Here is a 17350-nt window from a genome sequence, read left to right as displayed (position 1 = left end):
GCACTAGAGTATAAGATAGTTCAGAAATAGGAGGAATCAGACGGGGTGAATAGGAGGCATCTAGGATCAGATTGGAGTGCATGTGCGTAAATGCATGTAGCGTGGTAAATAAGGTTGGTGAGCTGCAGGCTCAAGTCGCCACATGACTGGGGCTGAATGGCCTACTCCTGTTCCTATCTCAGATTTAAAATTAGCAATTGAGCTAGTATCAGTTGCCGTTTGCGGAAGAGAGTTCCAAACTTCTACCACCCTTTGTGTGTAGAAATGTTTTCTAATCTCACTCCTGAAAGGTCTGGCTCTAATTTTTAGACTGTGCCCCCTACTCCTAGAATCCCCACCCAGCGGAAATAGTTTCTCTCTATCCACCCTATCTGTTCCCCTTAATATCTTATAAACTTCGCTCAGATCGCCCCTTAACCTTCCAAACTCTAGAGAATGCAATCCCAATTTGTGTAATCTCTCCTCGTAACTTAACCCCTGAAGTCCGGGTATCATTCTAGTAAACCTACGCTGCACTCCCTCCAAGGCCAATATGTCCTTCCGAAGGTGCGGTGCCCAGAACTGCTCACAGTACTCCAGGTGCGGTCTAACCAGGGTTTTGTATAGCTGCAGCATAACTTCTGCCCCCTTGTACTCTAGTCCTCCAGATATAAAGGCCAACATTCCATTAGCCTTATTGATTATTTTCTGGACCTGTTCATGACACTTCAACAATCTATGTACCTGAACCCCTAAGTCCCTTTGGACATCCACTGTTTTTAACTTTTTACCATTTAGAAAGTACCCTGTTCTATCCTTCTTTGATCCAAAGTGGATGACTTCACATTTGCCACAGTTTTGCCCATTCACCTAATCTATCAATATCCCTTTGTAATTTTATGTTTTCATCTACACTGCTTACAATGCCACCAATCTTTGTGTCATTGGCAAACTTAGATGAAGGCATAGAAAGTCTCATATCTAAGTTGCGAATAAATATTGTGAATAATTGAGGCCCCATGACAGATCCCTGTGGGACTCCACTAGTCACATCCTGCCAATGTGAGTACCTTCCCATTATCCCTGCTCTCTGTCGCCTTTCGCTCAGCCAACTTCCTGACCAAGTCTGTACTTTTCCCTCGATTCCAGGGGCTTCTATCTTAGCTAACAGTCAAGGTGGCTCATCACCACCTTCGCAAGGGCAATAAATGCTGGCCTTGCCAGTGACGCCCACATCCCATGAACGAATGAAAAAAAACCTCTGTGCTTGTAAGGTGTAGGATACAGGGTGGATGAGAGTTAAGTGAGGACCTTCAGTATTGGGGTGGGAGGAAGGTGTATTCCTGGTCCCCTGGCCAACATTCCCTCTCCAACCAGCACCAATCATCTCATTGTTTTAAAAACAAATCTTTCGTTGGGGGCCGCTGAAGAATCCAGAGTGAGTCTTGCTCTACGCCAGGGGCTCTCCTTCTCCCCACCCCCCCACCCCTTTCCGGGTCGCCCTCTCTGCCCCCATTTTGTGTCAGAGGTCGTTGAACAGGCACGGCCCCTACTTACATATTTAAGAGGCCTAACACTTGTTTTGGCGGCCGGTCGGGACACCTTAAAAAGTGGTGTCAACGTATTTAGCAGTGGGAGCAATGCCAGGGCAGACTGGGCACTGACCTGGGCAGACTGGGCACTGACCTGGGCAGACTGGGCACTGACCTGGGCAGACTGGGCACTGACCTGGGCAGACTGGGCACTGACCTGGGCAGACTGGGCACTGACCTGGGCAGACTGGGCACTGACCTGGGCAGACTGCATCTGGGTGAAACCAGATGCAGCACAAACCAATTTCTCCCCCCGTGTTTCTAGCCAGACGTAATATAGTGACCAGAGTTCCAAGTGATTAAAGTCACACAGTTTATTTGAAGAGTTTTGACAATTCAATCTTGTTTTCTAATCAGATGCTTTTCGGATCCAAAAACTTTATACATTAATAAATCAAATCATCTCAAACACCTGGATGTGAAATCAGGGAGTGACTAATATTGTTTGGTTTTAATCAAATATAAAAATAAATGGGCATCATCCTTGACATATGAACATTGAGGTTTCACAAAATCAGATTTGCTGCCATTCTCACTTTACCATCAAATTTTCAGCAATTTCTAGGTAATTGCCCTGTAAATCGAGCAATAAATCTCAATTATTTAAGTAAACGGGTTCATCGTGAGGAGAGCTTAGTGTGAGTTACTTTATGGGTAATGTGCTAGAATCTAGTTGTTACGGAGAGTTGAAGCAGTGTTGGCTCAAACTATAATTTCCAAATGGTCTCCGCACTGTCTCCGTCCCGTCAGCTCAGGAAAACTTCGTTCATTTACTGAAGACGCTCTTTGTTTGACTCTCTTCCCCCTTTGTAAACACAGTCTCTTGTCCAGTTCTCGTGGTGCTGAAGACAGAAGGAGCCGCTGTCCCCTCCTGCTCTGTATGTACAAACAAGGGCTGTTAACTTCAAACACTTACACATCCACAGAACTGTGCAACCAAGCCCCAGAACCAAACATAGAATCAAACAAACATAGAATCATGGCGTTCAGGGGCTCTCCTCTCTTCTCCTCCCCCGCAGAAAACATTCAGATAAACAGAGAACAGGAACATGAGATTGTACTAGCAGACAGACATACTCAGAGTAACCCCCGCACCCGCCCCGAGTAACCCCACCGCGTCCCCCCGCACCCGCCCCGAGTAACCCCACCGCGCCCCCGCCCCGAGTAACCCCACCGCGTCCCCCCGCCCCCGCCCCGAGTAACCCCACCGCGCCCCCGCCCCGAGTAACCCCACCGCGTCCCCCGCACCCGCCCCAAGTAACCCCACCGCCCCGAGTAACCCCGCCCCGAGTAACCCCACCGCGCCCCCCGCACCCGCCCCGAGTAACCCCACCGCGCCCCCCGCACCCGCCCCGAGTAACCCCACCGCGTCCCCCGCCCCGAGTAACCCCACCGCGTCCCCCGCCCCGAGTAACCCCACCGCGTCCCCCGCACCCGCCCCGAGTAACCCCACCGCGCCCCCGCCCCCAGTAACCCCGCCGCGCCCCCGCCCCGAGTAACCCCGCCGCGCACCCGCCCCGAGTAACCCCGCCGCGTCCCCCGCCCCGAGTAACCCCGCCGCGTCCCCCGCCCCGAGTAACCCCGCCGCGTCCCCCGCACCCGCCCCGAGTAACCCCGCCGCGTCCCCCGCACCCGCCCCGAGTAACCCCGCCGCGTCCCCCGCACCCGCCCCGAGTAACCCCGCCGCGTCCCCCGCACCCGCCCCGAGTAACCCCACCGCGCCCCCGCCCCGAGTAACCCCACCGCGCCCCCGCCCCCAGTAACCCCACCGCGTCCCCCGCACCCGCCCCGAGTAACCCCACCGCCCCCCGCCCCGAGTAACCCCACCGCGTCCCCCGCCCAGAGTAACCCCACCGCGTCCCCCGCCCCCAGTAACCCCACCGCGCCCCCGCCCCGAGTAACCCCACCGCGCCCCCGCCCCGAGTAACCCCACCGCGCCCCCGCCCCGAGTAACCCCCCCGCACCCGCCCCGAGTAACCCCCCCGCACCCGCCCCGAGTAACCCCATCACCATCTTATCTCCTCATTGTTTAACCTGCATTGTCTGTTTCCTGTAGTTTATGTCTCTGTATTTTGATAAAGCTCGTTCCGAGATGCAGTACCTTTCACTGGCACTAGGTGTCAGCTTATCTCTCAGTGAGAAGGCGGAGGGTTCGAGCCCCGATCCAGGACTTGAGCCCAATGCTCGAGGTCCACACGACCCTGGGAATGCTGCGCTGTCAGATGTAAAGCCGACAGCCCGTCTGACCATTTAATTGAGATCCCACAACACTTTATGTCAAAGGGGACGGAGTGCGCTCGGTGTTCTGGTTAACCTCTTCCCTCAACCAGGACCACCATAAACAGATTAACGTTCACCTATCGCCTTGGCTGCTTGGGGCACCTTGCTGTGTGCAAGTTAGGTATTGTAACTGCCTCCATCACAACCGTAACTACACTTTAAAAAAAAAGTCATTCATTGACTATGAACCATGAAATCTTACAGTACAGGAGGCCATTTGGCCCATCGTGCCTGTGCCAGCTTTTTGAAAGAGCTATCCAATTAGCCCCACCCCCCTGCTCTTTCCCCATAGCCCTGCAAATTTCTCCCCTTCAAGCATTTATCCAGTTTCCTTTTGAAAGTTATTATTGAATCTGCTTCCACCGCCCTTTCAGGCAGCGCATTCCAGATCATCATAACACGCTGCGTAAAAAAAATTCTCATCTCCCCCATGGCTTTTTTGCTAATCACCTTAAATCTGTGTCCTCTGGTTACCAACCCTTCTGCCAATGGAAACAGTTTCTCCTTATTCTATCAAAACCCTTCATGATTTTGAACACCTCTGGGAAAGTAAGCTGTGAGGGGGACGCAAAGAGGCTGCAAAGGGATATAGTCAGGGCGAGAAGGTGGCAGATGGAGTATAATGTGGGGAAATGTGAAATTATCCACTTTGGTAGGAAGAACCAAGGAAGAAAAGCAGAATATTTTTTGAAAGGTGAGAGACTAAGAAATGTTGATATTCAGAAGGATTTGGGTGTCTTTGTACACTAGCCACAAAAAGTTAGCATGCTGGTACAGCAAGCAATTAGGAAGGCAAATGGTTATTGCAAAGGGGTTGGAGTATAAGAGTAAGGAAGTCTTGCTGCAATTATATAGGGCTCTGGTGAGACCACACCTGGAGTACTGTGTACAGTTTTGGTCTCCCTATCTTAGAGGTGGTGCAACGAAGGTTCACTAGATTAATTCCTGGGATGAGAGGGTTGTCCTACGAGGAGAGTTTGAGTAAAATAGGCCTTTATTCTCTCGAGTTTAGAAGAATGAGAGGTGATCTCATTAAAATGTATAAAAATCTTAGAGGGCTTGACAGAATAGATGCTGAGAGGCTGTTTCCCCTGTCTGGAGAGTCTAGAACTAGGGATTCATTGTCTCAGGATAAGGGGTCGGCCATTTAGGACCGAGATGAGGAAAAATTTCTTCACTCGAGAGGGTTGTGAATCTTTGGAATTCTCTACCCCAGAGGGCTGTGGATGCTCAGTCGTTGAGTATATTCAAGACTGAGATTGATAGATTTTTGGACTCTAAGGGAATCAAGGGATACGGGGATCGGGCAGGAAAGTGGAGTTGAGAACATAAGAACATAAGAACATAAGAAATTGGAGCAGGAGTAGGCCAATCGGCCCCTCGAGCCTGCTCCGCCATTTAATAAGATCATGGCTGATCTGATCCCAACCACAAATCTAAAGAACACAAGAAGTCGGAGCAGGACCCGGCCACATAGCCCCTGGGCCCTCTCCGCCACCCACAGGGCATTGACCGATCCGAACTCAGCTTCATGTCCAATTTCCTGCCCGCTCCCCATAACCCCTAATTCCCTTTACTTCGAGGAAACTGTCTATTTCTGTTTTAAATTTATCTAATGATGTAGCTTCCACAGCTTCCTGGGGCAGCATATTCCACAGACCCACCACCCTCTGAGTGAAGAAGTTTCTCCTCATCTCAGTTTTGAAAGAGCAGCCCCTTATTCTAAGATTATGCCCCCTAGTTCTAGTTTCACCCATCTTTGGGAACATCCTTACTGCATCCACCCGATCAAGACCCCTCACAATCTTATATGTTTCAATAAGATCGCCTCTCATTCTTCTGAACTCCAATGAGTAGAGTCCCAATCTACTCAACCTCTCCTCATATGTGCGCCCCCTCATCCCCGGGATTAACCGAGTGAACCTTCTTTGTACTGCCTCGAGAGCAAGTATGTCTTTTCTTAAGTATGGAGACCAAAACTGTATGCAGTATTCCAGGTGCGGTCTCACCAATACCTTATATAACTGCAGCAATACCTCCCTGTTTTTATATTCTATCCCCCTAGCAATAAAAGCCAACATTCCGTTGGCTTTCTTGATCACCTGCTGCACCTGCATACCAACTTTTTGATTTTCTTGCACTAGGACCCCCAGATCCCTTTGTACTGCAGTACTTTCCAGTCTCTCGCCATTAAGAAAATAACTTGCTCTCTGATTTTTCCTGCCAAAGTGCATAACCTCACATTTTCCAATATTATATTGCATCTGCCAAATCTCCGCCCACTCACCCAGCCTGTCTATATCCCCTTGCAGGTTTTTTATGTCCTCCTCACTCTCTACTTTCCCTCCCATCTTTGTATCATCTGCAAATTTTGATATGTTGCACTCGGTCCCCTCCTCCAAATCGTTAATATAGATTGTAAAGAGTTGGGGACCCAGCACCGACCCCTGTGGAACACCACTGGTTACTGGTTGCCAGTCCGAAAATGAACCATTTATCCCAACTCTCTGCTTCCTGTTTGATAACCAATCCTCCACCCATGCCAGAATATTACCCCCAATCCCGTGATTTTTTATCTTAAGTAATAATCTTTCATGTGGCACCTTGTCGAATGCCTTCTGGAAGTCTAAATACACTACGTCCACTGGTTCCCCTTTATCCACCCTATACGTTATATCCTCGAAGAACTCAAGCAAATTTGTCAGACATGACTTCCCCTTCATGAAGCCATGCTGACTTTGTCCTATTAAATTATGCTTATCTAAATGTTCCGTTACTGTCTCCTTAATAATAGACTCCAAAATTTTACCCACCACAGATGTTAAGCTAACTGGCCTATAATTTCCAGCCTTCTGCCTACTACCCTTTTTAAATAACGGTGTTACATTAGCAGTTTTCCAATCTGCCGGGACCTCTCCTGAGTCCAGGGAATTTTGGAAAACTATCACCAAAGCATCCACAATCCCTACTGCCACTTCCCTCAAGACCCTAGGATGGAAGCCATCAGGTCCAGGGGATTTATCCGCCTTGAGTCCCATTATTTTACTGAGTACCATCTCCTGAGTGATTTTAATCGTATTTAGCTCCTCCCCCCCGAGAGTCCCCTGTTTGTCCAGTGTTGGGATATTCTTAGTGTCCTCTACTGTAAAGACTGAAACAAAATATTTGTTCAGCATTTTTGCCATCTCCATGTTTCCCACCATTAATTTCCCGGTCTCATCCTCTAAGGGACCTATGTTTGCCTTAGCCACCCTTTTTCTTTTTATATAACTATAGAAACTCTTGCTATCTGTTTTTATATTTTTTGCTAATTTCTTTTCATAATCTAACTTCCCTTTCTTAATCAATCCTTTAGTTACTTTTTGCTGTCTTTTGAAGAATTCCCAATCTTCTATCCTCCCACTAAGTTTGGCTACCTTATATGTCCTTGTTTTTAGTCGGATACTATCCTTGATTTCTTTACTTAGCCACGGGTGGCTGTCATTTCTTTTACACCCTTTTTTCCTCAGTGGAATATATTTATTTTGAAAGTTGTAAAATAACTCCCTAAATGAACACCACTGCTCATGTACCGTCTTACCCTTTAATCTATTTTCCCAGTCCACTTTAATCAATTCCGCTCTCATACCATCATAGTCTCCTTTATTCAAGCTCAGTACGCTTGTTTGAGAATCAACCTTCTCACCCTCTAATTGGATATGGAATTCAACCATGTTGTGGTCGCTCGTTCCAAGGGGATCCTTAACTAGGACATTATTAATTAATCCTGACTCATTACACAGGACCAGGTCCAAGGTTGCCTGCCCCCTTGTAGGATCAGTTACATACTGCTCAAGAAATCCATCCCTGATGCACTCAATGAACTCGTCCTCAAGGCTGCTCTGCCCAATTTGATTTGTCCAGTTAATATGATAATTAAAATCCCCCATAATTATGGCTGTTCCCTTATTACATGCCCCGACTATCTCCTGATTAATACTTCTTCCAGCAGAGTTGCAACTATTAGGAGGCCTATATACTACGCCCACTAATGTTTTTTTTCCCTTATTATTCCTTATCTCCACCCAAACTGTTTCATTATCTTGATGCTTTGTCCCAATATCATTTCTCTGTATTACAGTGATTCCTTCCTTTATTAACATAGCCACCCCACCTCCCCTGAGGTCGAAGATGAGCCATGATTTGATTGAATGGCCGAGCAGGCTCGAGGGGCAATATGACCTACTCCTGTTCCTATTTCTTATGTTCTTATTAAATCTCTCCATAACCTTCTCTGCTCTAAGGAGAACAACTCCAGCTTCTCAAGTCTCTCCACATAACTGAAGTCTCTCATCCCTGGTATTATTCTAGTAAATCTCCTCTGCACCCTCTCTGAGGCCTAGACATCCCCCTTCCTGAAGTGTGGTGCCCAGAATTGGTCACAGTGCTCCAGCTGGGGCCCAACTGGTGATTTATTAAGGTTTAGCATAACAGTGATGTCCTGGGGCTGCGATAATTGGCCACTGATGAGCACAACCATCTTGCTGTGCGTCACATATGACTCCAACCACTGAGGGGTTTTCCCTTTGAGCTCTCAATGATCTTGGTTTTTCTAGGGCTTCTTGGCACCTCATTTTCAGGCATGTTCTTCGACACCCCTCCTTGAACCAGGGTTGGTCAATTGGTTGATGGTGATGGAGGAGTGAGGGATATGCCGAGCCATGAGGTTACAGATTGTGGTGGAATACAATTCTGCTGCTGCTGTCCCACAGCGCCTCATGGATGGTAAATATAGAATCATAGAAAAGTTATAGCAGGGAAGGAGGCCATTCTGCCCATCAAGTCCGCGCCGGCTCAATGCAAGAGCAATCCAGCTAGTCCCACTCCCCCGCCCTATTCCTGTAGCCCTGCAATTTTTTTCCCTTCAAGTACTTATCCAGTTCCCTTTTGAAGGCCATGATTGAATCTGCCTCCACCACCCCCTCGGGCAGTGCATTCCAGATCCTAACCACTCGCTGTGTAAAAAAGTTTTTCCTCATGTCACCTTTGGTTCTTTTGCCAATCACCTTAAATCTGTGTCCTCTGGTCCTTGACCCTTCCACCAATGGGAACAGTTTCTCTCTATCTACTCTGTCTGGACCCCATGATTTTGAATACCTCGATCAAATCTCCTCTCAACCTTCTCGTCTATACACTAAAGTACCTAAAGCCCCTCATCCCTGGAATCATTCTAGTAAACCTCTTCTGCACCCTCTCTAAGGCCTTCACATCTTTCCTAAAGTGTGGTGCCCAGAACTGGACACAATACTCCAGTTGTGGCCGAACCAGTGTTTTATAAAGGTTCATTCATGACTTCCACACTTTTGTACTCTATGCCTCTATTTATAAAGCCCAGGATCCCATATGCTTTTTAAACCGCTTTCTCAACCTGCCGTGCCACCTGCCACGGGTCACAACCTTGATGATCAGCCTACCATGCGGTACTTTATCAAACGCCCTTTGAAAGTCCACATACACCATATCAACTGCATTGCCCTCATCCACCCTCTCTGTAGGCAGTATCAATATAGATATAGAATTGGCTAAGGGACAGGAAACAGAGAGTAGTGGTGAACGGTTGTTTTTCGGACTGGAGGGAAGTGTACAGTGGTGTTCCCCAGGGGTCAGTGCCGGGACCACTGCTTTTCTTGATATATATTAATGACTTGGCTTTAGGTGTACAGGGCACAATTTCAAAATTTGCAGATGACACAAAACTTGGAAGGGTAGTAAACAGTGAGAAGGATAGTGATAGACTTCAGGAGGATATAGACAGGCTGGTGGAATGGGCGGACACGTGGCAGCTGATTGCGAAGTGATACATTTTGGTAGGAAGAACGAGGAGAGGCAATATAAACTAGAGGACACAACTCTAAAAGGGTTACAGGAACAGAGAGATCTGGGGGTATATGTGCACAAAATGTTGAAGGTGGCAGGGCAGGTTGAGAAAGTGGTTAAAAAAGCATGCGGGATCCTGGGCTTTATTAATAGAGGCATAGAGTTCAAAAGTAAGGAAGTCATGATGAACCTTTATAAAACACTGGTTCGGCCACAACTGGAGTATTGTGTCCCGTTTTGGGCACTGCACTCCAGGAAAGATGTGAAGGCCTTAGAGAGGGTGCAGAAGAGATTTACTAGAATGATTCCATGGATGAGGGAATTTAGTTACATGGATAGACTGGAGAAGCTGGGTTTGTTCTCTTAGAGCAGAGAAGGTTGATAGGAGATTTGATAGAGGTGTTCAAAATCATGAAGAGTCCAGACAGAGTAAACAGAGAGAAACTGTTCCCATTGGCGGAAGGAATCGCTTAGCTCTATAGCATGTTGTTTCCGCTGTTTAGCATGCATGTGGTCCTGTGTTGTAGCTTCACCAGGTTGGCATCTCATTTTTAGGTATACCTGTTGCTGCTCCTGGCATGCTCTTCTACACTCCTCATTGAACCAGGGTTGATAATGGTAGAGTGAGGAATATGCTGGGCCATGAGGATACAGATTGTGCTGGAATACAATTCTGCTGCTGCTGATGGCCCACAGCATCCAATGGATGCCCAGTTTTGAGCTGCCAGATCTGTTCTGAATCTATCCCATTTAGTACGGTGATAGAGCCACACAACACGTTGGATGGTGTCCTCATTGTGAAGATGGGACTTCGACTCCACAAGGACTGTGCGGTGGTCACTCCTACCAATACTGTCATGGACAGGTAGACTGGTGAGGACGAGGTCAAGTAGGTTTCTCTGTCATGTTGGTTCGCTCACCACCTGCCGCAGGCTCAGTCTGGCAGCTACATCCTTCAAGACTCGGCCAGCTCGGTCAGTAGTGGTGCTACCGAGCCACTCTTGGTGATGGACATTGAAGCCCCCACCCAGAGTACATTTTGTGCCCTTGCTACCCTCAGTGCTTCCTCCAAGCGGTGCTCAACATGGAGGAGGACTGATTCATCAGCTGAGGGAGGGCAGTAGGTGGTAATCAGCAGGTTTCTTTGCCCATGTTTGACCTGATGCCATGAGATTTCATGGGGTCCGGAGTCAATGTTGAGGACTCCCAGGGCCACTCCCTCCTGACTGTATATCACTGTACCGCCACCTCTGGTCGGTCTGTCCCTCCGGTGGGACAGGACATACCCAGGGATGGTGATGGAAGAGTCTGGGACGTTGGCTGAAAGATATGATTCTGTGAGTATGGCTATGTCAGGCTGTTGCTTGACTAGTCTGTGGGACAGCCCTCCCAATTTTGGCACAAGTCCCCAGATGTTAGTGAGGAGGACTTTGCAGGGTCGACTGGGCTTGGTTTGCTGTTGTTGTGACCGGTGCCCCTAGTGGTCTGTTGCAGGATAGTCCGTCCGGTTTTATTTTTATGATGACTTTTTTTAAGCGAGATTGTACAACTGAGTTGCTTGCTAGGCCATTTCAGAGGGTGATTAAGAATCAACCACATTGCTGTGCGTACCTAAAAATGAGGTGCCAAACTGGTGAAGCAACAACACAGGATTACATGCGTGCTAAACAGTGGAAGCAACATGCTATAGACAGAGCTAAGCGATTCCACAACCAACGGATCAGATCAAAGCTCTGCAGTCCTGCCACATCCAGTCGTGAATGGTGGTGGACAATTAAACAACTAACAGGAGGAGGAGGCTCTGTAAACATCCCCATCCTCAATGATGGCAGAGCCCAGCACTTGAGTGCAAAAGACCAGGCTGAAGCGTTTGCAACCATCTTCAATCAGAAGTGCCGAGTGGATGATCCATCTCGGCCTCCTCCCGATATCCCCACCATCACAGAAGCCGGTCTTCAGCCAATTCAATTCACTCCACGTGATATCAAGAAACGGCTGAATGCACTGGATACAGCAAAGGCTACGGGCCCCGACAACATCCCAGCTGTAGTGCTGAAGACTTGTGCTCCAGAACTAGCTGCGCCTCTAGCCAAACTGTTCCAGTACAGCTACAACACTGGCATCTACCCGACAATGTGGAAAATTGCCCAGGTATGTCCTGTCCACAAAAAGCAGGACAAATTCAATCCAGACAATTACCGCCCCATCAGTCTACTCTCAATCATCAGCAAAGTGATGGAAGGTGTCGTCAACAGTGCTATCAAGCAGCACTTACTCACCAATAACCTGCTCACCGATGCTCAGTTTGGGTTCCGCCAGGACCACTCGGCTCCAGACCTCATTACAGCCTTGGTCCAAACATGGACAAAAGAGCTGAATTCCAGAGGTGAGGTGAGACTGACTGCCCTTGACATCAAGGCAGCATTTGACCGAGTGTGGCACCAAGCAGCCCTCGTAAAATTGAAGTCAATAGGAATCGGGGGAAAACTCTCCAGTGCTGGAGTCATACCTAGCACAAAGGAAGAGGAAGTACTTGAGGGACTGGAATCCTTGAAAGTTGATAAGTCACCAGGGCCGGATGGATTGTTTCCTCGGCTATTGAAGGAAGCCAGGGAGGAAGTAGCGGATGCTCTGAGGATCATTTTCCAATCCTCACTAGATACTGGGGAGGTACCGGAGGACTGGAAGACTGCAAACGTAGTACCATTGTTTAAAAAGGGTACGAGGGAAAGGCCGAACAATTATAGGCCGGTCAGTCTTACCTCGGTGGTGGGCAAACTATTAGAATCAATACTGAGAGATAGGATAAACTGTCACTTGGAAAGGCATGGTTTAATCAGGGATAGTCAGCATGGATTTGTTCAGGGAAGGTCATGCCTTACAAATCTGATTAAATTCTTTGAGGAAGTGACAAGGAGGATTGATGAGGGTAGTGCAGTGAATGTTGTATACGTGGATTTTAGTAAAGCATTTGACAAGGTCCCACATGGCAGACTGGTCAGTAAGATAAAAGCCCATGGGATACAGGGAAATGTGGTGAATTCGATCCAAAATTGGTTCAGTAACAGGAAACAAAGGGTAGAAGTCGATGGATGTCTTTGTGAATGGAAATCCGTTTCCAGTGGTGTGCCACAGGGCTCAGTGTTGGGTCCCTTGCTGTTTGTGGTAATTATTAATGATTAGGACTTGAATGTAGGGAGCATGATTGCAAATTTGCAGTCGACACAACAATTGGCCGTGTAGTTCATAGTTGAAGAAGATAGCTGTAGACTCCAAGAAGATATCAATGGGTTGGCGGAGTGGTTGGAAAAGTGGCAAATGGAGTTCAACCTGGAGAAGTGTGAGGTAATTCACTTAGGGAGGTCAAACAGTAAAAGGGAATACGCAGTAAACGGGAATATATTGAGAGGGGTAGAAGAAGTGAGAGACCTTGGAGTGCATGTGCACAGGTCTCTGAAGGTGGCAGTACAGGTAGATAAGGTTGTGAAGAAGGCATACGGAATGCTCTCCGTTATTAGCCGAGGTATAGAATACGAAAGCAGGGATGTAATGATGGAACTGTATAAAACGCTGGTAAGGCCACAGCTGGAGTATTGTGCGCAGTTCTGGTCACCACATTACAGGGTTGTTTTCCTTGGAGCAGAGGAGGCTGAGGGGAGACTTGATCGAGGTGTACAAAATTATGAGGGGCCCAGGTAGAGTAGACAGGAAGTACCTGTTTCCCCTGGCGGAGAGTTCAAGAACTAGAGGACATAGATTTAAGCTGATTGGCAGAAGGATTAGAGGGGACATGAGGAAAAGCTTTTTTTTTAGCCAGAGGGTGGTGGTTGTATGGAATTCGCTGCCCAAATTGGTGGTAGAAGCAGGGAACCTCACCTCTTAAAAAGTAGCTGGACCTGCACCTAATGTGCTGTAAGCTGCTGGGCTACGGACTGGGTGCTGGAAGGTGGGATTAGAATGGGCATCTGGTTGTTCTTCGAGCCGGCGCGGTACGATGGGCCGAATGGCCTCCTTCTGTGCTGTATCTTTGCTATGGTTCTAAGATGGTAGTGGTTGTTGGAGGCCAATCATGTCAGCCCCAGGACATTGCTGAAGGAGTTCCTCAGGGCAGTGTCCTAGGCCCAAACATCTTCAGCTGCTTCATCAATGACCTTCCCTCCATCATAAGGTCAGAAATGGGAATGTTCGCTGATGATTGCACAGTGTTCAGTTCTATTCCCAGCCCCTCAGATAATGAAGCAGTCCGAGCCCGCATGCAGCAAGACCTGGACAACATCCAGGCTTGGACTGATAAGTGGCAAGTAACATTTGCGCCAGACAAGTGCCAGGCAATGGCCATCTCCAACAAGAGAGTCTAACCACCTCCCCTTGACATTCAATGGCATTACCATCGCCGAATCCCCCACCATCAACATCCTGGGGGTCACCATTGACCAGAAACTTAACTGGACCAGCCATATAAATACTGTGGCTACAAGAGCAGGTCAGAGGCTGGGTATTCTGCGGCGAGTGACTCACCTCCTGACTCCCCAAAGCCTTTCCACCATCTACAAGGCACAAGTCAGGAGTGTGATGGAATACTCTCCACTTGCCTGGATGAGTGCAGCTCCAACAACACTCAAGAAGCTCGACACCATCCAGGACAAAGCAGCCTGCTTGATTGGCACCCCATCCACCACCCTAAACATTCACTCCCTTCACCACCGGCGCACCGTGGCTGCAGTGTGTACCATCCACAGGATGCACTGCAGCAACTCGCCAAGGCTTCTTCGACAGCACCTCCCAAACCCGCGATCTCTACCACCTAGGAGGACAAGAGCAGCAGGCGCATGGGAACACCACCACTTGCATGTTCCCCTCCAAGTCACACACCATTCCAACTTGGAAATATATCGCCGTTCCTTCATCGTCGTTGAGTCAAAATCCTGGAACTCCCTTCCTAACAGCACTGTGGGAGAACCTTCACCACACGGACTGCAGCGGTTCAAGAAGGCGGCTCACCATCACCTTCTCAAGGGCAATTAGGGATGGGTAATAAATGTCGGCCTCGCCAGCGACGCCCACATCCCGTGAATGAATAAAAAAAAATTGGCAGAAGGGTCAAGAACCAGAGGACATAGATTTAAGGTGACATGAGGAAAAACATTTTTACACAGCGAGTGGTTAGGATCTGGAATGCACTGCCCGAGGGGGTGGTGGAGGCAGATTCAATCATGGCCTTCAAAAGGGAACTGGATAAGTACTTGAAAGGAAAATAATTGCAGGGCTACGGGGGTAGGGCGGGGGAGTGGGACTAGCTGGATTGCTCTTGCAGAGAGCGGACGCACTCGATGGTCACCTTTGTATGATTCTATGATCAAAAACTCCATCAGGTTAGTGAGATAAATATGTTTATCCAGTCCACCGTTCAGAGTGAATTAGCAGGGCAGCACACAATACATCCCAGCAGAGGAAAGGCTTTCTGTTACTATTCGTAGGTGTCACTATTTTTTAACCCAGTTGTGGTACAGAAAAAGGCGCATTCCAGCTGATCGGGTCCAACGTTCACTCACAGGTGATGCTGAATCCAAACAAATATTCAGCAAAATAACCCAGAATGGGACATGGACTTTGCAGCAGCAGCTGGAGATAGTGATTTGTTGGTTCCATCATGGTGAGTTTATCTGTCCCGAGTCAACTCCTGAGTTTGGGGAATACAGGAGAGGCGAGGAAATGCGCCAGTTTTATGGAATGGTTTCAGTATATTATCTACAGAGGGGAAGAGGAGCGCCACTTCCAGATTCAGAAAGAACCATTTTTAAGAACCGCTCAAATAAAGTTACATCTCACTTAATAACAGAAATCCGCCAACTCTGCTCTGACCCAGAACTGAAATCAACGAAAAAAATCCCAGAACCCGCTAAATATTCGGGGATCAGAATAGAATCTGTGCTCAGGCCGCTTGATGCTGTTTTAATCTCACTTTCCCAAACCTGTTTTATTTACAGGACTCACCACATTGATGCAGAACCTGGTAGGTTTTAGACTGGATTTTCGCTTTAGTTCCCAGTTTATTTCGAGCTCCTTTAATATCTTCCTCCTTCACCGGCGGCCGTTTCTTCTTCACAATTTGCGCTCCCTAAACGGCAAATTTTACAAGAAAACAGTTTAAAAAATAATATTTATAAAACAAAGAAACATCGGACCATCCGCAGGTGGCGTTGGGAATCTTACCTGCGACATGGTCTTACAGGACAGACGGAGACAGTTAGAGAGTTAATCCGCTCCCGGAGACACTCAGTTGGGATCCGAGGCGGAGCTCGGATTCGGTCCGGGTTTTGTTGCGGGTAATTTTCTAATTCGGGAGCGGGGAATGAGCTCAGTCTGTCACCAGCTGGTTATTATTAGCCAATGATTCTTCGTTGTAGAATTTATTGAACCTGTTTGAAGTTTACAGACAGCTGAAGGACCGAGACTCTCACTGAGAGAAGCTGCAGTTTTATTACATAGAATTTACAGCACAGAAACAGGCCATTCGGCCCAACAGGGCAATGCCGGTGTTCATGCTCCACAGGAGCCTCCCCTCACCCTATCAGTATAGGAGGAACTTCCCTCCCTGGACTCGGGATTTCATTTTCTATCTGTGATCAAGAGAAAGAAACAGGGATAAAGGACTGAGCTCCGGATTTATTGGGGGAATTAAGCCCACATTTCAGCTGAAAACTGATCATCAGCCACTTCAAACCGTGTCTCAAACTTCATTTAAACAAAGCAACGAGTAAGGAATGAGATCATTCACTGAGCATCTGTACTGGTCCTGACTGATGGAGTATCCCAGATTCCCACCAGCTGTTCCTGGACCTGACTCAGGCTCTATCTCTGGCCCTGACATTTAGACATTACACCAAGTGTTTGTACCTCTTTCAATTTCATGATCAAAATATTCATCAAATTTCTAATTGACAGAATCTCATCATATTCTTCACTTTGGTTTGGTGACGATGAACATTCTCTGAGATAAGAGTCATAGCACAGGATTGGAGAGCACCAGAAACAACCATCTTAGGCCATCGGGCTAGGCTGGAAGGTCAAGAACACATCGCACACTTCACTGGCAACACCAACTGCCCTATTCACACCCTCTCAAACTGCATCACTGAAATATCCTTCCATTGATGGTTTCAACAATTGTGGGTCCAACTCCCTATCCCAATTTCCCTATCTGATCTGTCCATTCACCCCCCCCCCCCCCCACCCGTGCAGTAGTTCTATCTGATTGTCCATTTTGCTGAGAAGTTGCTTGTTTTGAAACTTGTTCAATTCTCAGTCTGATAAATGCAGCAAAATCAATTCAGCAGCAAATTAAAGTTGATTTAAGTCACACTCGGCTAACTTTTGTGCCTAATGGAGAGAGAAAAAAGGAAGATGAGAAGGAAGGAATGTTAATGAATGCTGAAACACAAGGGAGACTATCCATATTAAAACTGGGCAAAAAGTCCAAATACCTAATCCTCATGAAACCTACATCCTTGTCTGTAAACTGCAGTCCTTCGATTTTGGCCTTCACTGCAACCCCTTCACTCCACTACCAGTTGTAGGGCCTCCCACTGCCTCAGCCCTACTCTCGAACTCTTTCCCCAATCCCCTCCCCCGGTAGTGCTTCC

At 47.9% G+C, this 17350-nt stretch overlaps 1 protein-coding gene across 2 annotated transcripts; it reads right to left on the bottom strand.

Annotated features, from left to right (window-relative positions):
• Positions 1–1870: 1870 nt before the first annotated feature.
• Positions 1871–16028, bottom strand: LOC137333954 (musculoskeletal embryonic nuclear protein 1-like). 2 transcript variants are annotated; one of them, XM_067998309.1, is made up of 3 exons: positions 15921–16028; positions 15702–15825; positions 1871–2447 (listed from the first exon to the last, which is right to left on the bottom strand). In XM_067998309.1, the coding sequence occupies exons 1-3, from the start codon at positions 15927–15929 to the stop codon at positions 2338–2340; spliced, it is 243 nt and encodes an 80-aa protein (XP_067854410.1). In that variant the 5' UTR covers positions 15930–16028; the 3' UTR covers positions 1871–2337. The 2 variants fall into 2 exon arrangements, with proteins under 2 accessions (XP_067854410.1, XP_067854411.1); XM_067998310.1 differs by having other exon boundaries at positions 1871–2442.
• Positions 16029–17350: the final 1322 nt, after the last annotated feature.

The sequence above is a fragment of the Heptranchias perlo genome, chromosome 17 (assembly GCF_035084215.1).
Source record: "Heptranchias perlo isolate sHepPer1 chromosome 17, sHepPer1.hap1, whole genome shotgun sequence".
In the NCBI taxonomy this organism is placed as follows: Eukaryota; Metazoa; Chordata; class Chondrichthyes; order Hexanchiformes; family Hexanchidae; genus Heptranchias; species Heptranchias perlo.
The sequence above is the reverse complement of the archived record's forward strand: the minus strand, read 5'-3'. Positions and strand labels throughout refer to the sequence as shown.

Coding starts and splice junctions, on each gene's coding strand:
- LOC137333954 (XM_067998309.1), bottom strand. Junction 2,448..15,701: donor CCAGGTTCTGCATCAATGTG/GTGAGTCCTGTA, acceptor TTGTACATACAG/AGCAGGAGGGGACAGCGGCT.